The sequence below is a fragment of the Otolemur garnettii genome, unplaced genomic scaffold (genome assembly GCF_000181295.1).
Source record: "Otolemur garnettii isolate 467f Iridium unplaced genomic scaffold, OtoGar3 scaffold00106, whole genome shotgun sequence".
Lineage (NCBI taxonomy): Eukaryota > Metazoa > Chordata > Mammalia > Primates > Galagidae > Otolemur > Otolemur garnettii.
In genome coordinates this window covers 6,651,902-6,678,424 of record NW_003852501.1, presented here as the reverse complement: position 1 = coordinate 6,678,424, position 26,523 = coordinate 6,651,902, and the positions used below count along the sequence as shown (strand labels likewise).

Genomic DNA, 26,523 nt, shown 5'->3' with positions numbered 1-26,523 from the left:
CACTTGCATTTTGTCCCTGCAGGGTCCTGTTACCAGTTTTCCTTTTTATCATATCCCTGCACACTGTCAATCTCTATCCTTTCTGGAAGTTTGTAATATTCAAACAGACACTGAGGTAAGTAAATGCAGTGATAAAACGCCCTCCCCCAGCTCTCCTTTCAATCTCATCACACACCTATTTTGTGTTCACAAAACATGGCCAAGAGACAATGAGATAATTTATATTTCTTAAAATACAGTTAAAAAAAAATCAGAGTGTGGTAAGCATGTAAGCAAAAATTAAACAGCACAACAGAGAGTGGCTCAACAAAGCCTCACCATTTATGAGGGAAAATTTAAAATATTCCTATCTCAAATAAAGTGGGTCCTAATGGGAAAAGGATGAGCCCTAGGCTTGACATTATTATCAAAGAATTCAAATAAATCAGAGCATAGGCTATAAATTAATAATCTGATATAAATATAAGTCCCTACAACATGGGAAGGGGGTTGGAAAGAAAGATAGCTAATGCAATGGATTTTGGAATAACATATTTTGCCATGTATAAAGCTCACTGTTTTGCCCAAATTTCTCAAAGAAAAATAAGCATACACATTATACATGGGCAGTATGGCTTGGAAGCAAGGGGAACAAGCAGGCCTCCTAGGGCTGCCGCGCCCTCTTTCTAGGCCCCACAAGGCACATGGGGTTCCAGTGCTGCAGGATCTGGGATCCAATGGGAAAGAGCCAGAGCACCATAACTGGCAGGAGGCAGTGGAAAGGGGCTGGCCAGGAAGGCCTCAGCCATGCAGGGTGAGGGCTGAGGTCCAGACATGCAGAAGGAACTGGGAGCGTCGTGTAGGCCCCAGAGACCTGCCTAGATGCCTGCGGGCTGAGTGGCCTCAGAAGTTCCTGCCCCACCAATCCCATCTATGGATATCTCAAGCTGTGGCCCCTGACATGGCAGAGAGGGAAGGGGCAGCCTTCACAGAATGGGTAACTGTGGGAGGGTGGTGCCATCTGCAGTTTACCAGGGTAGCCTTAGCCTTCCCCAGACGAATCTTTCCTGGCCAAGATCTGGCCACTTTCTGAAGGGTATATTCCTCAACGTTTGGGAAAAAATGTGGGTGCACATTACACACGGGAGCACATTTTACATGGAAAAATGCAGTGCTGCTAAGTAACCAACAGGGACACTATGCATGAAGGTAAAAATATCGATACATTTCTCTATAACTAGAATTTGTGAATGTATGAAGGTGCCTGTATTAAGACTCAACTTGCTATCAGGTTCCTAAAATTTTTTATTTTAAAGAACTAACTCTCCTATGAATATATTTAGATCCTTAATACAGTGCCCTAAATCAGAAGTGGCAACTTGTGGCTCAGTGCCCATAGCTCAGCCACTTGGGTGCTGGCCACATATACCAGGGCTGGCAGGTTGGAACCTGGTCCAGGCCTGCTAACGACAACAACTACAACAAGAAAAATAACCGGGCATTGTGGTAGGCGCCTATAGTCCCAGCTACTTGGGAGGCTGAGGCAAGAGAATCGTGTAAGCCCAAGAGTTTGAGGTTGCTGTGAGCTGTGATGCCACGACACTCTACTGAGGGCGACATAGTGAGACTCTGCCTCAAAAAAAAAAAAAAAAGTGGCAACTTGTATTTCTTTTGTGAAACAGAAATTAGATAGGACACAGTCAACCAGAGCAAAGTTAACTTAAAGGTAAAAGTGCTAGAGACTTCCCTCCCAAACCAAAGGACTAAAGCATGCTGCTGTAGGCTATATGCTAAGCGGGAGGCTCACCAGTTTTCGGACATCTTCACACCACACCTCTCCTTTTGCAGGCTGTTCTGCATATAATGAAATCCCCAACAGTTTGTTAAACAAAATATTCAAGCCTTCCATGCATGCTCCAAGGGAGAAGAACGGGCAATATAAACTGGGCTCAATATTATACCTAAGAGAGGGAAGAGAAGTTCAATAGCAGTTTTGTTTATTTCAATTGTTGAAAGTAAATTCAGTTAATTTTTCTTTTAATATTTAGGATTATAGTAGCTTAAAAAAGATTCACACATAAAGGCATATTTGTATTAATTGAGATTTTATAAGACTCCATTTTCTTCAGAAGAATAACATCTAACTATGACTAGTGACTAGGAATACAATAACTACAGCAGCCGAATTGTGCGCTGACCTTTGTCCCCGTCAGGTTATTTACTCTTGCACTGACCCAATAAAGCATTCTGCCTTGAGTACCACACCACACACACTACTTTATACACACTTACATGCCAAATGTGACCAGTTCCAGTTACAATGGTGAATCTCATGTTATGAGTAATGTTCTAAAAAGTTGTGACTCATAGCACATAAATATGAAATAAATAAAAATCCTGAGGCATGCTAAGTTCTAATCTTGCAAAAACTTCATTTATCAAAAAACATGTCTGAATATAAACAATCAGATCTTAAGTTACCTGCTTGTAGTTATATATCTTAAATTGAGGTCAAAATAACTGGTAAATTATCGCTTCTCGGCCTTTTGGCTAAGATCAAGTGTAAAATAACTGGTAAATTATTTCTTCACCCTAAAATGACTTTTGCAATGTCCTATATAGTTCATCATAATCCAAAGCAAATCCAAAATATGTGATTTGAATGTACATTCTTGAGGCATTAAGTCAGGCCAAAATTTATAACCACAGACAAAAATAATGGCTCTAAAACAATTATAGGTGCTCATTATTTTGCCATTTTCTAGGAGTCACGAAATATATACAAATTTATATTACATACAAAGTTCCTGTGCAATTTGCTATGTTAAACTATTTTTAATTGCCCATGAACTTTATATCCACCCATATATAAAGGTATATGGCTGGGGGCAGTGGCTCACACCTGTAATCCTTGCACCCTGGGAAGCCAAGGCAGGTGGATCCCTTGAGCTAAGGACTTCAAGACCAGCCTGAGCAAAAGCGTGACTCCTAATGAGATCTCTACTAAAAATAGAAAAAGTAGCTGGGCATTGTGGTGGGTGCCTATAGTCCTAGCTACTCAGGAAGCTGAGGCAAGAGGATGGCTTGAGCCCAGGAGTTTGAGTTTGCTATGAGTTACGACAGTGCCAATGCCCTCTACCTGAAAGGGTGGGAAGGCAGACAGAGGAGAATAAGTTAGAGCCATTAGAGAACTAAGAGAAAGGAATACCATGGAAAGAGAGGAGAAAATAAATTGTAATAAATGAGGTCATTGGGTTTTAAGTTTCTGGTCCAGCAAGCAAGGAGCCTGGAAGTTGCCATTTTATCCTAACAGTAAGTAAAAAATCTCAATAAACTGAACATCAACAATCTTCTCAGATTTAGCAGAGAACTGAGGTCGCAGGGTAAACTGCTGCCCCTCAGTCAGAAAGACAGGAAGACAGAAAACCAAAATGGAGAACCACCACTTACCAGAGCAGAAACCTCCCATAGAAACTAGTGCCAAAGTGGGAAAGTGGGAACTATAACTGACAAATTGTTAGAGGCTCTGAGTAGGCAAGTCTCAGAGTTAAAAGCTCCAAGGGTGCCTGACCTTAGAGGAGACCCCATGCTTAAGTGAGTTTTACCTCTAGGAGTAGGGTGACCAGACGTCCCACTTTTGGTGGGATAGTCCCGCTCTTTAACAATTTGTCCCGCGTCCTGCGGTGTTTTAAAAAAGTCCTGATTTTTGGAAAGAATGCACGAATGGGCGGGAGAACAGGAAGGGAATATACGGTTTTCAGCTGCCATGCGGCTATTTCGCCAGAATATGAGTTTTATATATTTTTTTTAATTTTATAATGTTAAACTGTAATAATAACAAATGATTGTTGAGAAGTGATTATCGAGAACTGCTTATCAAAGTTTGCATTGTTGTCAGGCCCTGCCCTGCCCCATCCCCTGCCCCCACTGCCCCCACCCCCACCCCCCACCCCCGCCACGTTGTCCTGCTTACCAAGGTTAAAATCTGGTCACCCTATCTAGGAGCCCTATCAGAGTTTCACAGTTAAAATCAAGAAAAATTCCCTCATGCTTCCTCCAGGAAAAAGGGGGAAGTAGTCATTATTTTAAAATATACCAGAGCATCCTATTCTTCTTAATAAGGCCTGCCCCCGAAACAAAAAAGAGTATGCAGCATGCTTAGGCTGGGATCTCTCTTCCTACAGGTTGGTTAGAAGGGAAATCCCAGCCCAAGCATCCTGCATACTTCTCCCTCACTCCAGGAGGGAGGGAACCCTGAGAAGCACTTGTGAAGGGCACAGCCCCTGGCACAGGCTCACTAACAATCCAAGACCTCATCGTTGACGAGAATGCATCTCATCACCCCGCATCTTACCACATCATCAATACTGCTCCTGTATAACAACAGAGAGCATGGCTAAAAGAAAGGTTTAAGAAGGGAAACTAAAGCAACAGGGGAAACAAAAACAAGGACACTGGAGGAAGGCTTAGCCTCTGACACCACAGCTACTGAAGTAACACTGCCTAAACTCTAGCCAGATAAACTTCACACCAAAGTACCTCGTACACCTAGGTACATCATGTCCGGCTTTTAATGAAAAATTCCAAGGCATACTAAAAGATGAAAAGTAGAGTTTGAAGAGACACAGCAAGCATCAGATATGGCAAAGATGGTAGATTCTGTGGATTTTAGACTATGAATTTAAAAAAACAATTATAATTAATATGCTAAGGGCTCTAAAAGAAAAAGTAGATGGCATTCAAGATAATATAGGTAATGTACACACAAGGAAGAAAACTTAAGGAAGAATCAAAAGACAATGCCAGAAATTAAAAACACTGTAATGAATGAAGAATGTTTTTGATGGGCTCATCAGTAGACTAGACAAGGCTGAGGAAAGAATCAGTGAGCTTGAAGAAATCCCAGTAGAAACTTTTAAATTGAAAAGCAAAGAGGAAAAAGAATAAAAACTATAGAAGAGACTGTCCAAAAGTTGAAGGACAACTATAAAAGGTGTAACATAGACAAATGGAATTATTAGAGGGAGAAGGAAGAAGGAAAAACAGCAGAAGAAAGATTTGAAGTAACAATGGCTGAGAAGTTTCCAAATTAAAGACAGATATCAAACAACAGATCCAGAAAGATCAGAGAACACCAAGTGGTATAAATACTCCCCCCACCAAAAAAAATCTTAGCATGTCATATTTAAACTGCAAAAAATCAAAGACAAACAAAAAAATTCTAATAATTTACAAAAAAAACACCTTACTTATAAAAGAACAAGGATAAGAATCACATTAAACTTTTCTTCAGAAACCATGAAAATAGAGTGTGAAGGGAAATAATCATAAAGTGTTGAAAGAACAAACACCAGCCTAGAATTCTGTGTTTGGCAAAATTATCCTTCAAAAGTGGAAAAATAATTTCTCAGACAAATAAATTAATAGAAAGTGTCACTAGTAGATCTGCCTGAAAAACAATGTTAAAAGAAGACCTTTAGGTACAAGAAAAATTATATAAGTTAAAAACTAGTATTTTAGCTGGGTGCAGTGAGTGTCTCATGCCTATAATCCTAGCACTCTGGGAGGCCAAGGCGGGTGGATTGCCTGAACACACGAGTTTGAGACCAGCCTGAGCAAGAGCGAGACCTTGTCTCTAAAAACAGGTGTGGTGGCAGACACCTGTAGTCCCAGCTACTCAGGAGGCTGAGGCAAGAGAATCACTTGAGCCCAAGAGTCTGAGGTTGCTGTGAACTGTGACACCATGGCTGTCTACAAGGACAACAAAGTGAGACTATGTCTCAATAAAAAAATAAACAAACTTGTATCTCTATAAAGAAAGAAAGGGCATTAGACAAGGAGTAAATAAAAGGCAAAATAAAATTCTCTTTTTCTTAAATAATCTAAGAGATAAAAGTTTCTTCAAAATAATAATAGCAACAATATGTTAGGTGATTGTATTACCTCATGTCTTGGTCATGAAGCAATGTTATAGGAGGTTTGGAAGGAAGAATTAAGAATGCGTTGTTAGGCAGGGTGTGATGGCTCATGCCTATAATACTAGCATTCTGGGAGGCTGAGGCAAGTGGATTGCTTGAGCTCAGGAGTTTGAGACCAACTTGAGCAAGAACAAAGCCCCATCTCTACTAAAAACAGAAAAAACAGCTGGGTGTAGCAGCAAGCGCCTGTAATCTAAGGTGACCAGATTTTAACATTGGTAAAGTGAGACACCATTGATGGGGTGGGGGGATGGAAGGGTGGGGGTGGGAGTGGTGTTCTCAATTAAAAATTTGGTCTATATGGAGCAACAAAAATTTTCATAGAATGCAAAAACAGTATTGTAACATACATATTTTTAATTTCAACATAAGTACAATTTAAAAGGCAAGTAAACAACAAAAAGGCAGTAAGGAGAAAGTAACACACTGGGTAAATATTACTCAAGTATATCACTAATCACTTCCAATGTCAATAGTCTAGATCCAATAATTAAAAGACAGAGTATGTCAGAATGTATTAGGGGGGGAAAAGACCCAATTATATGTTGTCTATAAGAAACTCATATTAAATATAAAAATACAGATTTATGACTGAAAGTACAGGGATGGAGAAGGCATAAAAGTTGGAATAGGCCAGGTGTACTGGCTCATGTGCAGAATCCTAACTCTCTGGAACACCAAGGAGAGAGGATGATTTGAGGCAAGAGTTCAAGATCAGCCTAAGCAATATAGCAAGTATCCCATCTCTACAAAATATAGAAAAATTAACCAGGCATGATGATATGTGCCTGCAGTCCCAGCTACTCAGGAGCCTGAGGCAGGAGGATTTCTTAAGTCTAATAGTTTGAGGTTTCAGTGAGCTATGATCATGCCACTGGCCTCATGCCTGGTCAATAAAGTAAGATCTTGTCTCAAAAAAAAAAAAAAAAAAGGAAAGAAAAAGAAAAGAAAGTTGGAATGGCTACAGTAATTTTAGTACAGACTGCAGAGCAAGAAGAATTATTAAAAATAAAGAGGGGCAGAGGCATTACATAACAATAAGGAGGCCAATTCCCCAGGAAGATATAACAATCCTCATCATGAATGAGCCTAACAATAAGGTGTCAAAATACATGAGGCAAAAACTAATAGAAATGTAAGGAAAAATAGATGCATCCACTATTATAATGAAGACTTCAACACCCCTCTATCTGAAATGCACAGACTCAGCATGCAGAAAATCAGGGAGTTGAACTCACCAGCACCCTCAATCAACTGAATATAACTGATATTTATAGACCACTTCATCCACCCCACAATAGTAGAATATACATTCATCTGAAGATAACACAGGACCTCTACCAAGACAGATCACATTGTGAGCCATTAAATACACTCAACTAATTTAAAAGAACAGAAGTAACACAATGTATGCACCCAGACCAAAATGAAATTAATCTAGAAATAGTAATAGATAGTTGAAAAATCCCTAAGTATTTTGAGACTAAATACCACATTTCTAAATAAATGTAGGTCAAATAATAAGTCTCAAGAGAAATTTAAAAATACTATGAACTAAATGAATATGAAAACACAACTTATCAAAATTTGTAGGATACATTTAAAGCAGTCTTTAGAAATTTATAGCAAATGCATGTATTAGAAAAGAAGATCTAAAATCCAAAATCTAAGCTTCTACCTTAGAAAGCTAGGGGAAAAAACAGCAAGTTAAATCCAAATGAGAAAGAAAGGAAAACATTAAAAATTACAGCATAAATCAATGAAACTGAAAATAGGAAATCCAATAGGGGAAAGTCAAAGAAACCAAAAGGTGGTAGCTGGTTCTTTGAAAATACTTATAAAATTGATAAACCACTAGCCAACCTAACTCAAAAAAAGGGAGAGAGAAGACAAATTACTACAATCAGAAATGAAAAAAGAGATATCACTACTAACCCCACAAGCACAAAAAGACCTACATTTATTTAGGAAGGAGGCAATACCCACAAATTTGGTAACCTGCATGAAACAGAACAATTCCTAGGAAGACACAATTACCAAAACTCAAGCAAGGAGATAATATAAACAGACCTTTATCAAAGAGATTGAATCAATAATCAATAAGATTCAAAACAGAAAGGGCAGTAGGTAGGGCGCAGGCCACATATACCAGGGCTGGCGGGTTAAAACCTGGCCAGGGCCCAGTAAAAAAAAATAACAATGACAACTGCAACAACAACAACAAAAATTAGCCGGGCATTGTGGCAGGCACCTATTATCCCAGCTACTTGGGAGGCTAAGGCAAGAGAATCGCTTAAACCCACTAGTCTGAGGTTGTTGTGAGCTGTGACGCCAAGGCACTCTACCCAGGGTGACAGCTTGAGACTCTGTCTCCAAAAAAATAAAAAAAAATTCAAAACAGAAAGCAGTAGGCCCAGATGGATCTACTGATGAGTTCTATGAAATATTTAAGAAAGAAATTATACCAATTCTCTATAATCTCTTCCAGAAAATAGAAGCAGAGAGAATACTTCCTAATTCCTTCAACGAGGTCAGTATTGCCCTAATACCAAAGCCAAAGATATCAGAAAAAAGAAAAACCTTAGACTAGTCTCTCATGAACACAGATGCAAAAATATTTTCTCAAGAAAATATCATCAAGTCAAATAAAAAAATATATAACAGAAACTAAACACCAAGTGGTATTTATTCATGATTGCATGAACATTTGAAAGTCAATTAATATAATTCATCACAACAGGCTAAAGAAAAATCATGTGATCATATCAATAAATATAGAAAAGGCATTTAAAAAATCAACAATAATTCAGACATAAACTCTCAAAAAAAAGGAAACAAGGAAAGAGGCTTCAACTTGATAAAAGCATCTACAAAATAACCTATATCAAATACATTATCCGTAGTAAAACAGATGCCTTCTTACTAAGATCAGGAACCAGACAAAGATATCCATTCCCACCACTTACTTCCAACATCATATGGGAAGCACTAGATAATGTAAGAAGAAATGGAAAAAAAACTGATACAGATTGGCAAGAAAAAAATAAAGCTGTCTTTGCTTGTGGGTGACATGATTATCTATGTAGAAAATCCCAAAGAACTGAACAAAAAACCCTAGAACTATTAAGTGATGATAGTAAGGTTGCAGGATACAAGGTTAATAAACAAAGTCAATTGCTTTCTTATATACAGCAATGAACAACTGAAATGTGAAATTTAAAACAATACATTTTATATTAGCATCAAATAGAGAAATATGTATAAATCTATAATAAAAAACGTACTACAAGATCTACATGAGAAAAACTACAAAACACTTTAAGGGGGAAAAATCACTCTTTTAAATAAATGGAGGTTAAAATAAATGGAGAGATATTCCATGTGCATGGATAGTAAACTCAATATTATCAAGATTTTGACAAAGAAGCAAAGGCAATTCAATGGAGAAATGACGATTTTTCAATAAACAGACCCTAAGACAATTGGACATCTACATAAAAAAAAAAAGAATCTAAATACAGACCTTATACCTTTCATAAAAATTAACTCAAAATGGATCACAAACCTAAATGTGAAATACAAAACTATAAAATTCCTAAAAAATTCTTTAAGGTGTTACTTTTGAAAAAAAAAAAAAGTTAAAAACAAACACACAAACAAAAAAAAACTCCCAGAAAATAACACAGGAGAAAATCTAGATGACTTTAGATTAGGTGATGACTTTTTAGATATGACGACAGAAACACAACTCATGAAAGAAAAAGCTGATTAGTTGGATTTCACTAAAATGAAAAACTTCTGCTTTGCCAAAAATGCTATAAAGAAGATGAAGAGATAAGCTAGGGAGATAAAATTTGGAAGATCTATGAAAAATACATATCTGATAAACACTGGTATCAAAAATATACTCTTAAATTCAACTCTTAAAATTCAACAATAACAAAATAACAACTAAATTAAAATATAAACAAAAGATCTGGGCCTCTGGCGCTGGGCACTAAGCTGGGGGCCCCTCTCAGCGGGTCCATCTACTAGAGAGTGTGTCTCTGCAGTGTGTCTCCCAGGTGTCTCTGCAGCAGCCTCTGTCATCCTGTGACCTACAGGGGAGATCTGTAGGGAAAACACTGGGACATCCCTGAAGCTGAGAAATAAGAGTGCCCAGGTGAGAATTCTGGGAAGATGGCAGACTGGTAGCAACCCTCAGCAGATGCTCCCGACCAAAGGGAGAAAGTGAGGAGCTGAGCCAAGAAAGAAGTTCAGCAAGCTATAACTCCAAGGAAGAGCATTTAAGAAAACAAATTACAGGTACAAAGCCTACAGACTAGAGGGCCCTCCCCCAGCAGGAGGCCCCCTGCAGGCTATCTGCGAGCAAGCAGGGAACAAAAGACCTCCTCTCATTTTACCTTGCTGGAGAGAGGCGCTCAACACCAGGTCTCTTTCTCCAGAGAGGTCCTACTTATGAAGGTAGGTCCCACCTACATGTGGGGGTAATAAAAGGAACCTAGACTTTCAAACCGTTTTATTATTTATTTCAACTTCTCTACGGAAAATGTATCACATTATGGCCACACCCAAGCTGACCTCCCTGCCTCCATCTGCCACTTTTGCTACTGAGTGACAGCTGCTGTTAATTTCTGTCAAAATTAGGCCACAGAGAACATCCTTGTTATGCCTGCACAAGCCTATCCATAAGATAAATCAAGAAATGACATTGTTGCAGGAAGTATGAGATTTTAAATTTTTTGATAGGAATTGCCAAGTCATCCTCCTCAAAACGTTGTTCTAATTCACCTTCATTCCCTAGTGCACAAAAATGCCCTGTGCCCTCACTCTTGCCAATGTAAGAGTTATGTTTCTTTTAACGCTGCCTTTATTTTTTTAAATTATATAGGATGCATTTTCTTTTGCTTTCTAGTAATTTGATATTCATAGCCTTCATTTTAGCTCCTCTGGTGGTTATGTCAATTGTTGTTGAAATATTTAAACATTTATTTTATTGGTTTATTAATTTTAGACATCTACTGATTCCCTGCCTCCCACCGTACCCTCCTGATCTGATCTCGTCTGTTGTTGTGTACAGGTGTAGATACAGACGCACTGATGCTCTTGTTAACTTCACTAGGTGCCAGGGAGAAGAACAGGCCTATATTTTGGCACCATTTAGTGGATATCCCCAAATCACATATAGTAGGAGATGCTGCCATTAGCAAGGAAGAAGAGGAAAGAAACGTCAAACTCCTGTGTTTAGGAAGATTATTCTTACGATGGTATATAGCACAGTCTAAAATGCAAAGATTCATGATGATTATGGCAAGACAAGGTTCAATGTAGATTCAGTATCCATTATTCAAAATGCTTGAGACCAGAAATGTTTTGGATTTCATATTTTTTGAATGTGAGGCTATTTCCATATACATAATGAGATTATCTTGGGGATAAAACCTACGTCTAAACATGAAGAAGTTTGTTTATGTTTCATATACAGAAACATAGCCTCAAGGTAATCTTGTACAATTTTTTTTTTTTAATTTTGTATACGAAACGAAGTTTTGGCTCCTTTTTGACTACAACCCATTACCTAAGGTGAACTGTGGAATATCCCACTTCGTGGCATCAGGTCAGCAACTCAGAAAGTTTCTGATTTGGGGGCATCTCAGATTTTGAATTTTAAGATTAGGGAATGCTCAACCTATACTGCAAATATATCCACTTTCCCTAAATCTAATCTATAAACTGAAAACTATCGCAAAGTCATGATAGCGATGATGATGATGACAATTACCATCTGGAGTGCTCACCATGGCACTGGACTAAGCCCTTACATGTCTCATTTAATAACAACCTTACAAGGTAATTACTGTTACCCCTGCGTTACAGTGGGAAAATGAAAACATTAGTTTACAAATACTCTTCTATAGGTTATAACCACTAATAAGTAGAAGGGCTGAGATTTTCCTTTCTAACTGTATGATCATGGAAAGGTAGTTGAAAAAAATGATCATGAGGGCATATGTCTTTATTTGGGCTGAGGTGTCAGAAGTAGTTTTTCACAAACATTTGTATAAGTTAGGTACTCAAGGAAGCCCTATGACTGCATCACTCATTCTTACACACATTTCCCAAATGCACGAGTGAGAGAAGAGGGAGGAGCTACTGACCATGCTTAGGATACTACAACCCTTAGTTCACTCCTGTAGCTGCATAATGGTGAACAAAGATTGAGAACCACCAATTTAGATAAGAGAACTAAAAAGAGAAATGAATGTGATGAGAAAGCAGGCAACAGGAAGTGTGAGGGTTTATGTTGAAAAAAGAATTTTAGGAAATGGGAAATGGTAAGCACTGTCAAAACCGCAGATGTCAGTGATGCTGAGGAGTAAAACAAGTTACTGAATTTTATGGCTGGCAGATGGCTGATAACTTGGAAAGACCAGAGAGATTAGAAAAAGGAACCACCCAGAAAAGACTATTGTTGGGGGAAGTTTGGTGGTAGAAAAATGGCAGAGGACCACAGTCTCTTTAAGAGATATAGAAGGGGTACTTATTTGTGTTTTAAGATGAGAGATATCTTAGCAGGTCTTCAGGTTAAAGTGGAAAAGCTAATAAAAAGGATTGGTGATTTGATAGTTAGAATAATTGGTGAAGCTAAACTTGTGGTGGTTTGAGATAATATTATCTGATATCATTGTGGCACTTTATAATTTGTAAAGCATTTTCACACCAAGAATCCTCTACAGTCCTGGCATAATTCTGTGAAACAGGTGAAGCAAGAATTATTACCTAATTTTACTTTAGGAAACTGAGGCTCAAAGAGGCTTGAGATAGCTCAAAGCAGTCTGGAATAGGAAAGAGAGCTCTCGATTTAAAATTAAAATACTCTCTTTCTCACGGGTTCTGTGCTTTGAGCAAGTTATTTAAGTTACTTGGGTTTGGGAAGCCTCAATTTCCTCTCCAAGAAATGGGAATACTTCCCAGGCTCTGGATGAAATGGAGAAATGTGTACAAAGCAGCTGGCATGGTACCTGGAAAACACAGGCCTTCAATAAATTACAGCCACTATTACTGCTGTGGCCAGAGATGACAGGGCCACAACCAAACCCAGAGGCACCAAATCCAGGTGCCTTCCACTCCTCAAAGCTGCTATTACCTGTACAAGGAACTGCAACACTCTGTGTTAAGAAGCTCGAGTCAATGTAATCAATTCCTCAATCTCCTACTATGTGCCAGATAACTCCTAGGTATAGACACAGGAAGACACTTAACCACACAGAATGACCAGTCCAGACAGAGGGGGTCTTAAGAGTAGTGTCTGCAGGGCTTTGGCACAAAGGTGAGGCTGTGGCAAATTGCCTTCCAGATGGGAGAGGATGGGAACAGAGGGATCAAAGACATCTACAAAGAAGAGGTGGCACTGGAGGTGCACCCAGAAAGATGAGGTTCCTGATGGGAAGGAAAGGGCATCTGGGGTGAAAGAAAGAGCACCAGCAACAGCTCAAAGGGATTCCAGCAAATAGAGTAGACAAGCTCATTCAAGCAAAGGTGGCCTCAGATGTTACTCAGCCCCCTCAACCACTGTGAAAGAGAGTACATACACCTGCATGCCCCTCCACACCCTCAGAGCCTCTCACCAAATGAAAGTTAATTCCCTCCTGAAGAAGAGCCAGAATGGGAAAAGGTCCAAAGAGGGTGGAAGAGATTCAATAAGCCAGAGGCATCTCCGGTAGCTACAACCAAACCAAGGCCCCCAGGAACGATCCTATACAACATGCCAGTTAAGAGGGTCCCTGTCTGCTATGCCCTCAGCTCACACCTGCAACACAGTGTGAAAGGGTACACACAGAGGGCGCTTCAGTGGCCCTACACCTCACTATTCCTCGGAACCCCACAGGATGCAATGCCCATGGCTGTCCACACCAGGCCAAGGTCAAGATGCTCCTGCAAATGCCCAGATGCAGCATCTTTGTCCACAACTTCCTGATCTGCACAGCTGCTCCATAGAAGATCCTTTTCTTCTATTATCCAGGGATATAGGCGACATGTATAGCCTCATAGCTCATCACTACCACAGCCTAACAGAAATGAAAACTTAGGTCAGGGGTTCTCAACCTGTGTGTCACGACCCACGGGAACTGTATTAAAGGGCCATGGCATTAGGAAGGTTGAGAACCACTGACTTAGGTGTATTTTGAGGATTTGGTTTCAATGCCATCCCTGTCACAACCACAGATTCCAATTTTAGAGTGTTTTTTTTTTTTTTTTTGGTATCCAGCAACTAGATATCTCTAGATTCCTTGATTCCTCTCAAGAAAGAAATAGGAAGAAAACTGTTATTCTTCACAGTCAGTGAATAAAGCCCCAGAAATGCTCTGCTGTTCTGGTTAAAAATATGCTACACATGGGCTTAAAATTTTTCAATTCTGGAAGAACCAGAACATATCATTATCAACCTGGTAAAAAAGGCATAAATATAATTAGGTCTTTTTTATTAAGGACAAGAGAATTTAACAAAATATCAAAATCCTCATTAGGAACATGAACTATGACTGGAATAAGCCCAAGGAGATGTTCGATTGAAGAATCTATCATTGTAACTTGAGTTTTAACAAAGATCCATGTATCACTGTATTTATGATACACCATCTATGAGTCAGACTTATAGTTCAACCTCTGATGCACCTGGAAACTAAGGTAAAGAACTTGCATGTTAGTTCTAAAAATCTTGGCAGAGAACTAAGAGAAAATATAAACACAATTAAGTGTTCAGTGAGACACAGCAAATGTGAGAGGGAACACTCGCAGCAAACGGCAAAGGCCCACAGCGGCTCACTACGGAGTGCAGAGGTGGCCGGCCAGAGGATGTGTGTGGGCGGCGAGACGCGCACACTGGAAAAGAGCAGAGCACGTGGCAGCGCCGGCAGAGGAACTATTTTTAACTTTATCAAGAGAAAATGCAACACTGTGTGTTTGGCATCAGTAATGATTGTCTCAGTGTGATTCTACTGTTATAGTTGGATGACATTTTGAAATGTTTAGTCTTGAAAGCCACAGGGAGAGCTACTGTTTTATCTGGTTAAACAAAGGTAGCCATAAAAGAGCCGAATGATACTGAAAACCTTTTTGCCTTTCAAGTAATTATATGGTGCTGAAAATAAAGACCGTTTTCCTTCTCCATTTCATAAAGAATCCACCATTGCCGGCCGACTTCTGAAGCCAGTGGTAAGAAAATTGCTCCAGCCAAACTTCCTGGTAATCAGAGGATAATTTTCCTTAATGGTGCAGATTAGCTACGTGGTTCACTGGAAATTGTGGTTAAGAGAAATCAAAATTAAACAAAGAGAGTACAATTCCATCACCATCCTAGGAAAGTGAACCAGTAGGCCTGACTTTAGGGATAGAAGTTGATAATATCACACCAGTGTGGCAGTAGGTGGCAGAATTCTCACCTTGGAACCTGGAGCCAAATATTATTACAGCAGTGAGACCTGTATTTGCCATGGTCTCTACTTCAGTTCCCTAAATCACGTTAATAAGGAAGCACGTGTTTTCAGCTTCTACCCAGGGCTCTGCTTTCATAGCCACCCACAGGCTACAACCCTTTATGAGAAATTAAATTATATCAGTGTGTGAAATCACATAGCCATATCTGATGTAGAATAGAGATAGAATAACCAATGTGCTGTAGCCCACTTTAGGAAGAACAGCACAAAAGATGTTGAAATGCTGTGAGGCATGGTTCAGTGCCTGTAGCTCAGTGGTTAGGGCACTGGCCACATGCACCAGGGCTGGTGGGTTCGAACCCAGCCCAGGCCTGCTAAACAACAATGACACATCAAAAATATAGCTGGGTATTGTGGCAGGCGCCTGTAGTTCCAGCTTCTTGGGAGGCTGAGCCAAGAGAATAACTTAAGCCCAAGAGTCTGAGGTTGCTATGAGCTGTGACACCATAGCACACTTCTGAAGGCAACAGAGTGAGACTGTCTCAAAAAAAAAAAAAAAAATGTTGTGAGCCAGTGTTCAGGTCTGCTCTAGGACAGGGAGGAAAAAACCCTGTGAGAAGAAGCAAGTGGCCAGGAGCTTTTCAACCTTCTTCCAATTGCTGAGCCCAATGACAGACCCCATTCTCAGACCTCGCCCTGGGTCATGGCAACTCCTAAATCAGAACTGGAGAAATTGCTACCCTCTCTGTCCTGCAGAGATGTTGTAACTAATTTTCAAAATCAACTGGGACTTATAAACACAGGTATTTTGAGTTTCACTGAACAAGCTCCTAAAAGACGGAGTTAAAAACCAAGGTATTAAAACATTTTAGTGCAATGGGCCAAGTTATGACAAATTTGGCATCCACCCCAAAGTGACTGTTATGGATTGAAATACATTGAATCAATGGAATTCCATCAGTTAATAAACTTTAAAAAGAGAAAGCCAAAAAAATGCTCATTTGTTACCAGTTCAGAAAACTATTAAAATAAATCCTCATTTTGAAAATTAGTAATGAAAAAGAAAGAATTACTAACTCAGACAAGAACTATCAATGGGTGTTTTAACCATTAGGGGAATGACTAATGGGAGACCTGATGTTTTCACGTTGCCAGTAACTGCACACAAACAGAGATCATGTTGGCATCTGTCTATGTAAGTGTCTATCTCTGTACCACTCATGGTGGGGCAACTGATACTCCTTGTATTCTGATGTGACACAAAGTATCCAATATAACCCATGGTGTCCAGGCCAAAAATAGGAAATGTTTAATATTGAGTCTTTAGATATAACATCCAGCTTACATGATAGGAAGAGATGAACCAGTGAAATAACACAAGGAAGCAACCAGATAAATACAGAAGTTTGGAAATTCTGTTAGACAAAAAACCTCAACTCTTCAACAATTGTTGATAATACAGAAAAAAAAGGGAGTAGGAAGGACATAAGGTGTGGGGAACTGCTCTAGAGTGAGAGATCTAGGAGACAGAAAAGTCAAGTAAAATGTGTAGGGCTTACTTACATCCTAATTCCAACAAGCTAACTGGGAAACAAACCAAGTTGATACCACCAAGGAAATATGTATACAGACTAGACATTAGATGATGCCAACAATTTGCTGTTAATTTTTATTAGCAAATAACGAAACTGGAGTTATATAAGAAGATATCCATGTTTTTTAGAGATACATAATAAATATTTAAGAGTGAGATGACATGAGGTCTAGGATTTACTTTACAGTTATATGCTGTGTAAAAACACCTCCATCAACTACAAACTGCATATCCAATGTGGCCCATATTCCAATGAAGCTGAAGAATGCCTATCGCCTAGTGATGTCCTGGCCTCTGTGACATCGCAGGGCAACACATGTCTGTGGTGATACTGGGGTACACAAACCTACTGTGCTGCTAGTCATATAAATGTCTAACACAATAATGTATTGTACATAATACTAGATAATAACAAAACACTGGTTACTGGTTTATGTATTTACTATACTGTGCTTTGTCACTATTTTAGAGTGCATTCCTTCTATGTACAAAAAAAAAACCTACAAAACAGCATCAGTAGGTCCTTTGAGAAGCCACTGTTATCATGGGAGATGACAGCTCCCTGCATGTTTTTGCCCCTAAATACCTTCCAGTGGGACAAGACATGGAGGTAGAGAAGTGATATTGATGATCCTGACCTTGTGTAGGCCAAAACTAATGTGTGTGTAAGTTTTGAACAAAAGTTTAAAAACTAAAAAAAGAATTGTTTAAAATGTTATAAAAAGCTTATTACCAAGGATATTAAGACAAAATATTTTTGTTCAGCTATACAATGTGTTTGTGTTTTAAATGAAGTGTTATTATGAGTTTAAAGGTTTTTAAAAATTAATGAGTTCATAAAATAAAAAGTTATAGTAACCTAAGGTTACTTATTGAAGAAAGAAAAATATTTTCCTACAAATTTAGTGCAGTGTAAATGCACAGTGTTTCTAAAGCGTACAATGGCGTACAGTAATGTCCTAGGCCCTCACGTTCACTCACCACCCACTCACTGACGCACTCAGAGCAACTTCCAGTCCTGTGATCTCCATTCAGGGTAAGTGCCCTACGCAGATGCACTGCTTTTTGTCTTTTAAATCATATTGTCACTGTACATTTTCAGTGTTTAGATATGTTTAGACATACGAATACCATTGTATTACAACTGCCTGCAGCATTCAATACACCCACGCACTGTTTAGGTGTGTAGCCTAGAACAGTGGGCTGTACCACACGGCCTGGGTGTGAAGTAAGCTATGCCATCTAGGTTTGTGTGAGGACGCTATGGTCACACAACACTGAAAGTGACTAATGATGCATTTCTCAGAATGTATCCCTGTCATTAAGTGACAAATGCCTCTCCTTTCAATGAGAAAGGAGGGAGGAAAGAAGGAAAGGAAGTAGGGGGAGGGTAGACAGGAAGGAAGAAAGAAAAACAAAAAACAAATTTTAAAAAAGGTCAGATGAACCCAGTGTAGCAAAATCTTGATAATACTAAATCCAGGAGGTGACTATATGGAGGTTACTTATATTATGCTTTCTACTTCTGCTCATTTTGAAAGTTTTCATAATAAAGGTTAATTTTTAAAAATTTAAAGCCACCAAGGTCACTACGTCTATGCTAACAAAGTACACAATTTCACACCACATCAGACAGGAGTCCTTATGTGAGAGTCCACTGTTTTCTGAAGAGTTTAAAACAAAACATCTCTACTTCGTTTGTGAATGCTGTTGAGATTTTGAGAATACATCTTAGCAAAGAATAGACAATACTGAATTCTACTTCCCAATAATATCCTAATATAAAATAGCACCAAAATAAATAAAACATGATTTGCTGAAATTCATTACTTGCAGAAGAGAAACCATGTCAACAAAGCCTTAAAAACAAAACCCAAATGCTGAAAGGGTACATTAAAAACTTTAGCATGGTGACCTCTGGGGGCAGAGGGGGGGATGAGATCAGTGAATAGTTTTCAACATTAATCTTTTTTTTTTAGCTACGTGAATGTAATGCCTATTCAAAAATAAAATTTAATTTCAAATAAAATGATTTCATATATACTTGTCATATTTGAAAGAATTTTACTCCTCCATCAAGAATCCTACATTAAAACCCAAAAAAGACAAAAAATGAGCTGCTTTTAACAGACTTACCAACAGTCCTTTATCCCACTGCAGTGCTGTCCCAGATCAACCTCTGACGCTTTTAAAAACATGTCAGTTTCTTTTCCTACTTCTAAACAGGTTCTTTCTTTTCTTTAGGCAGGCATTTAAGAAACTTGAAATAAATCTGAAGTATTTAACATGAAAGCCAAAAAAGAAAAAAATCCCTGGGGTTAACTTGGAGAAAAGCTCAAAGTAAGGAAAGCCCCTTTTATTTTTCATTTTGTGTCAAAGCACACATTTAAGTCTCTACTTGAAAGGTAACGAATTTAACAAGGATTTAGAAATCTCCATTTCGGTTCCTCTCTTCTAACCTTAAACCCAAACTATAATATTTTCCCTTTCTTTTCTCACCCATTACCTGTGCTTCTTAGCCTACTCTTGTCTCTCAAGATTATTAAAACCTCAAACCAAACCTTGATCATCTGCCTGTTAAGCTACTTAAAATAGATGCTTAACACTCCCAATCCTTATAGTCCCTTCCACAGCATTTCTGCATCCCTCTTCCTGGTCCTTTAGCAGAATTAATGGCCAAATAAGTAAATTAGTGCTGAAACTTTAATTAAAATAAGCCCACGCACCAAGTGACTATCAGGCAGGTTACACCAGTACTATGTTGGGCTGGTGATTCAAAGAATCCCTGAGTGGGAGGAAGCTCTGTCAACAAGTGAACAGTGTGAAGACCTCCAGAGGGTCACACTGCTTCCCATAAATCTGCTGGATGAAAAATACCATGCAAATATGACATTCTTTTTCCAAAAGAACTTATCATTGGATTCCTTCTAATAATGACTTTCAATTACCGCTTTAGACACGGGCTTGAATAATGGTTATCAACCAATATGTATTTGCTGACTCTGGGCAGTCAGTAAATATGGCTGACAAGACACATTAAAACACGAGACAGTACTGTACCCACAAGAACATATAATTAGCAGGTCAACTGTGTAGCATAGAGCCTGTGAATATGGCGGGGCCAGGAGCAGCATGAGGCTAGCACAAGATGTCACAAGTATTTCAGACAGATAAGGTAAGTAATGGAACCCTACTGCTGGACAGACATAGGTTATATCTCTAAGACACAAAGGGGTGTGGCCAAGGTAAATCAGGAAGAGCAGCAGGGGAGGAAAAGTCAGAACAAATGTGCGCATGTATGTGCTTGTTTCTTAAGGTTGTGATGAGACCCCACAAGGTCTTGAATGATGGTTCCAATTTTATTTTAAAGACAGTAGTGATTTTTTGACCTTGAAGAAGCAAGTGCACAAGAGTGTGAACTGTCCTGCTGGCCAGACGCAGGGTTCTTCCACCCTGGACACTGAGACTCTGGGGAGCACTGACAGACTGCCCAGTTTCAGGATTCTTTACCAATCATCACGAGCTTCTCAGATGAGCATTCCACACTCATTCAATATATGCACACATTTTAGATGAGTGTCTTTAAGGAACAACTGACCACTCCTTCAAAAGCTTTCAGAGACCATAACTCCCATTTTATAGATGATATTACTAAGAGGCTCAGAGAGGATAAATAACTTACCAAAGGTCATGTAGCACACTAACTGATGGAGCCAGGCCTTGCTAGGCCCCTGAGACCTTGGGGCACACACCCTGGCCACACTACCCTTAGGTGTGTCCATTCTTGCCAAAAGTGGACTTGAACAAAGAGACCCCCATCTTGTGGTTAACTAGCAACAAGGATTCTAGTAACATTGTAGCCCCCCAAAAGCTCACAGTCTAGCAAGACAACCAGAAAGCTACACATGGGGAGGGCTGAAGAGGGCCAGAGCCTACATACTGTAAGGGGATAGTTCAGAATTTTAAACAAGGATATAGGAATGATACAAGCAGTCAAAGAATATGTGGGTAGGAGCCAGAAAATAGATTTATAATGTAGGCAACTATTAACAGTAGTTGCATAATTAAAGTACCAAGTGCTCAATAAACGTTAGTTTTCTTCTTCTTTCTCACATATGCATTATTTCTGGAAAAACGTACCTCTCTGCACGAATCACACCACTGTAGTAGGGGGGATCCCATGGCATTACTTCCTGCAATGGATAAATTAATTCATTATTACAAAAGCTATTGTTACATAATTTGTATCAGTAACTGTGCCAGCTTATAAATTGTAAACAACTTACTGTAAAGCAGCCAGCTTATACAATGTAAACCAGCTATTGTTAACGTAGATCAGAAAATTTTCCTAAAATCCCAAAAATGTATAGCCTGGAAATGAAATAGCTGGCTCCTTATTTTGACTTCCCTGTAATCAATAGTTAGAGAGGTATAAATAAGACCTAACCCAGAATTTAGAGGAAAGGTAAACAAATGTTACTTTAAAGTATAAACTCACCAAAGTCAACGTTAATGGATTAAATTGGTGATGATAAAATTTCTCTCCAAATGTAGCCAATATTAATCCATAGAACATAATGCAGGTAAGATTAGGGCACTGAAGGTAAGATTAACGTTCTTTCCAAATCTAAGCAAGAAGCTTAGGGTAGATCCCCAAAATGAAAGCAATAATTTAAAATGTAACTAAGGAAGAATTAACTCTAATCTTGGCAAAGAAAATATGTCACAAAGTAGTGCTGTAATAATAGTTGTTTTTGAAGACAGGTACAGAGTCCTGAAAGAAAGGAAAGCTTGAATACATAAATGACTCATCTTTCCCACAGGTGTCCAGGTGGACAAAAGAGTGGTTAAGAGACCAGGAAGGGCAGCCAGACCGCCTGGGTTCAGGCTTTTAGTTCATACCAGACGGTAAACTGCATGAGCACAGGGACTGTGCCTGCATTGTTCCTTATCATATCCTGGCACGCTGAACAGTGGCTGGTATGAGGGAGTCTCTGAGTACATGCTTACTGAGTGAATCAACAGTACCTCCCAAATAGAACTGCTGAATGTACTTAAACAGTTGAGCACCTGGCACTGAGTAAGAGCTCGATAAATGCTAGCTGCTCTCCTTATTATAATTATCCTTCAGATTTTCAGCTTAGGTATTATCTCCTCAAATAACAAGGTTATTCCCCAAGGTGCTCTTCCCCATATCCCATGAAAATACTTCACTGTGTGACAGTGGAAGATACCTGTAGGCTTATTTGCTTTCACCTCATGAGCGCCTGAAGAACAGGCACTGTGGCCCTGATAGTCTCGCCCTCAGCGTTCAGTTCCTGCACACATTTCCTCTAACAGATCCTTATTTACCATCTGCTGGATGCCAGACAGAGCACAGGCTCTGATGACGAAAACCAATATGATATGGTCCCTGTATCAAAGAGCTGACAGTCTAGGCAGTAGACAAGTGGCTTAACAATCAGAGGACAATATGTCATGTCTACACTGCACCATGTAAAACACAGCCCACAGGAAGGGCATCTGAATCACAAGGTAAGGTCAGGAAATATTTTGGAAGTGGCAATGTCTGAGTTGAGTTTTAAGACAAAGCAGTTAATACAGATGAGAAAGGGGAAAAGACATTCCTGGGTATAGTATTTGTGAATGATTAAAGTTGCCTACCATACCAAATTTATGTGGCTGGCACAGAAATATCAGCTGGAATTAAAGAGTAAAAGAAAATAAAGCAAGGAATGAAAGCAAAACTAAGTGAACAGAGAACACAAGCATCCCACAGGTGTCAGGAGAGACAAAGGACCTAACTGGGCTTGGAGGGGCAGCAAAAGACAAGGCCAGAGAAGCAGGTGGGGCTGGATCAAGAGGGCTTAGTGGGAGAAGTAAAGGGATAGGAAGGCAAATCAGACAATTATCAGCTGCTAATGAAGAATTTCAAACAAGAAAATGACAAGATCAAATCTGCTGTTTAGAAAAATCCCCATAGCACAGGGTGACCAGACATCCCGCTTTTCAACAATTTGTCCCGCATCCCGTGTAGTTTTTAAAAAGTCCCATTCTTGGAAAGAATGCACGAACGGGCGGGAGAATAGGAAGAGAATATACGATTTTCAGCTGCCATGTAGCAAATAGCCAGAATATGAGTTTTATATTATTTTTGTTAATTTTATAACGTTAAACTGTAATAATAACAAATAATTGTGGAGAAGTGATTATCAAGAACTGCTTATCAAAGTCTGCATTATTGTCAGGCCCTGCCCTGTCCCATCCCCTACCCCCCATGTTGTCTCACTTTACAAATGTTAAAATCTGGTCACTCTACCATAACGCCAATCCATTCATTCATAGTCCAAATAAGTCCATAAGCTAAGTCTATGCCCAACACCTGGCTAGGCACATTGCTAAACAGTTCAAATTCAGGATAGATTTGATTTCGGGGAAGCAAGAACAAAAGCCTAGAAAACCAGTTAGACAACCACAATTACATACAATCTGGGCAAAAAGTTTTAATAATGATCCTGACCAAGGCTACAGCAACTGTAGGAGAAGGGAGAATCTGCAGGACCCCATACCCGATTATAGGGGAAGGGCATGTGAATCCCTGGAGGGCCTGTGGAAACAGATAGATTTCAGGGTCTCACCCCACAGTTTTTGATTCAGTGGGTCTGAAGTGGGGCTCAAAAACTTGTATTCTACCAAGTTCCCAGGTGATGCTACTGCTTCTGATCCAAGGACCAGACTCAGAGAACCACTAGGCCAGAGTAAGCACAAGTTCCAGCAAGGGCAGCACAGTGAATGGTGGGTTCAGTGAATGGGGACTTCCTGAGGAGACTGGGCACTTCACAAATACCTGTAGCATAACATGTATCAGTAAGATACACAAAATGTCTAGGGAAGATACTTTCAAGATCTACTACCTTTCACCAAATTAGCTTTTGGCAACATATTTTATTTTTTACTTCCTGTTTCTATATTCACTAAAATTCTTCTGGTTTCTGAAGCAGACCTACCTACCAAGTCACAGTGTACAAATGATTAATACTACTTACTCTGCTATATATAGTCCTTCCATAAATTAACAGACTGAGTTTGACAGGAATAATCTGGGGGGGGTGGTTGTTTGTTTTTTTCCCATTTGGAGACAGAGTCTCACTCTGTCACCCTGGGTAGTCCTGCGGCATATGAGCTCACAGCAACTTCATACTCCTGGGCTCAGCAATCCTCCTGCCTCAGCCTTCTGAGATATTGCTCTTGCTTACACTGGTCTCAAACTTCTGAGCTCAAGCAATCTACCTGCCTGTGCCTCCCCAAGAGCTGAATTACAAGCATGAACCACTGCAGCCAGCAGGAATAATCTGTTTCTTAGGGGTTGTATCTGGGAAGCTGGTAAATCATTTCCAAATCTGCAAGGCTCATTTCCCTAAATCTTCCCTGTAAGTATGGCTTTGGCAGCCACTATCAAATCAAAAATGACCAACAACAGCACCTATAAAAGAATGCTGTAGTCAAGCCTAACAATTCTGTAACACTGTTGAGCCAAAAGGGAGAGTCCTAATACATGGAATCCCTTCACTTGCCAGGGCACCCCAGTCAGCTGGGGCAGCATTCTGTCCACATCAACGCTTCATCTCTATTGTAAGATCATATAAGTAGAATCATGTAATCATAAGATCTTATGATTGAAAACAATACTTAAGTATTTATAAAATGGAGTATACTTTCTCAAATAATAATCTATTTCATTGAGCCATAAATTAGTGAACAAATGACTGAGTAAACTGCAATGTTAACGATGATGGTTAAAATTGCCACCTGCCAGATCAAGCCTCCACTGGGCAGTAAAGGCTGCTTCACACTGGGAAGCCAACTTCCATAGAATAAAGCAGACTTTTTAGGAATACATTACGTTAATGTACGTTCATAACATACGCACACACACACACACACTACAAAATATGTCAGGTAATCAACAAAAAGACTACCTTTCCAGGCAATATCAGACTCAGACACATGGATCAAATATTTCAAAACCTCTGTCCATCAAAACCAACGATCATGAACAAGACTACATGGATCTTTAGCATGTCAAAAAAAGTTCCAGAATCAAAAGATAATGATTTCAGTTCACAGATTATTTATAACAAAAAATATTCCAACAAGTTACTTACAGATTTTTGAGGATTTAGTTTCATTTTCATCCCTCGTATCATCTCAAAATCTTTTACAGTTCTGTAAAACAGGTTTATCTTTACTTGCTAGAAAAAAATCTTAATAATTACATTATGACACAATTAATCTGCTTTTGTTATATTCCAATATTCACGATAAAAGTAGATGTAATTAGTAGTACAAATGTAAATCAGTATTAATCCAAATTTTATATAAGTGTTAAAAGAAACAATATGTAAATCAGTACAGATACAGCAATTTGTATCTTAAAAATATCATGGTGGACATATATCTCAAAAATACTAAAGTGTGGAAAAACTAGCAATGGTACATTAATTAGCAAGTTTTAAATTACTTAAAAAGAGATTAAACTTATTATTTCTATAAAAAAATATCAACATGGCTTTGGTAGCCACTATCAAATCAAACTTACTTTGGTTTGTCAAAAATTATGACTAGTTATACTTAACATTACTAGTCATAATTTTTCCCCTATAGAAAAACTGTACCTAGACAATAATTAAGTATGCACTTAATGTTGGCAGGATATGCCATGTCTGACAGAATTCACTCCTATGTATGTATAACTGTAGAATTATGAAGAAAACTAACACACAGTAAAGCAAAACAGACCAAGTAAGTACATAATTGACTCTCCCTCTTTCTTATATCAAAGACACAGTGATTCACTAGGATTATTAAAAGAAAGTTTTACAATCTAAAAACATATGTAAGCATGTATAATTTAAAAATTCTTTGAAAATCTGTAACTTGTACCAAACTAGAGAGAAATGGGTTCTAAGGCATGAGTTCATAATCCAACAGAAATTTCAGCTAAAATGAATGCACTAGTATAGACCAGCGGTTCTCAACCTGTGGGTTGCAACCCCTTTATAACAATGAAAATACACCCTGCATATCAGATATTTACATTACAATTCATAACAGTAGCAAAATTACAGTAATGAAGTAGCAACAAAAATAATTTTATGGTTAGGGGTCACCACAACAGGAGGTGTTAAAGGGTCGCAGCATTAGGAAGATTGAGAACCACTGGTATAGACAAAAAAGCAAACAAAATTTTAGATATTGTAAGAAAGAAAAGAGGAAAACATTGCCCTCTCTCACAAACTACGACATGCCTCATCCTGGAATCCTCCTTCCTCCTCCCCCCCCCTGCCCCCCAGCTAAACCCTAGAAGAGGGCCAGGGAACAGGGCTGCCGTCCCCAACCCTTTGTTGGCTGACAACTGGTCTGTGGCCTGTTAAGAACCAGGCCACCCAGAGTGGGTAAGCAGCAGGCCAGGGACTGAAGCCTCACCTGTATTTGCAGCTGCTCCCCATCACTGGCATCTTCTCCTGAGTGCTGC

At 39.0% G+C, this 26,523-nt stretch overlaps 1 protein-coding gene and 1 pseudogene across 4 annotated transcripts in view; one reads left to right on the top strand and one right to left on the bottom strand.

Moving 5' to 3' along the window:
• The window catches only part of MIPEP (mitochondrial intermediate peptidase), a 178,349-nt gene that overhangs the window by 118,719 nt on the left and 33,107 nt on the right, over positions 1 to 26,523 (bottom strand). For all 4 annotated transcript variants that reach the window (XR_002775000.1, XR_002774999.1, XR_002775001.1 and 1 more), the window contains exons 9-11: positions 25,154 to 25,214; positions 21,129 to 21,181; positions 1,787 to 1,940 (exon numbers count right to left, since the gene is read on the bottom strand). Coding sequence is in view for 1 of the 4 variants with exons in the window: in XM_003796717.2 (XP_003796765.1) it covers positions 1,787 to 1,940; positions 21,129 to 21,181; positions 25,154 to 25,214 (268 nt within the window). In the remaining 3 variants the exon portion in view is untranslated. The remainder of the gene's footprint in view (positions 1 to 1,786; positions 1,941 to 21,128; positions 21,182 to 25,153; positions 25,215 to 26,523) is intronic.
• Positions 2,510 to 2,652, top strand: LOC111727461 (annotated as a pseudogene).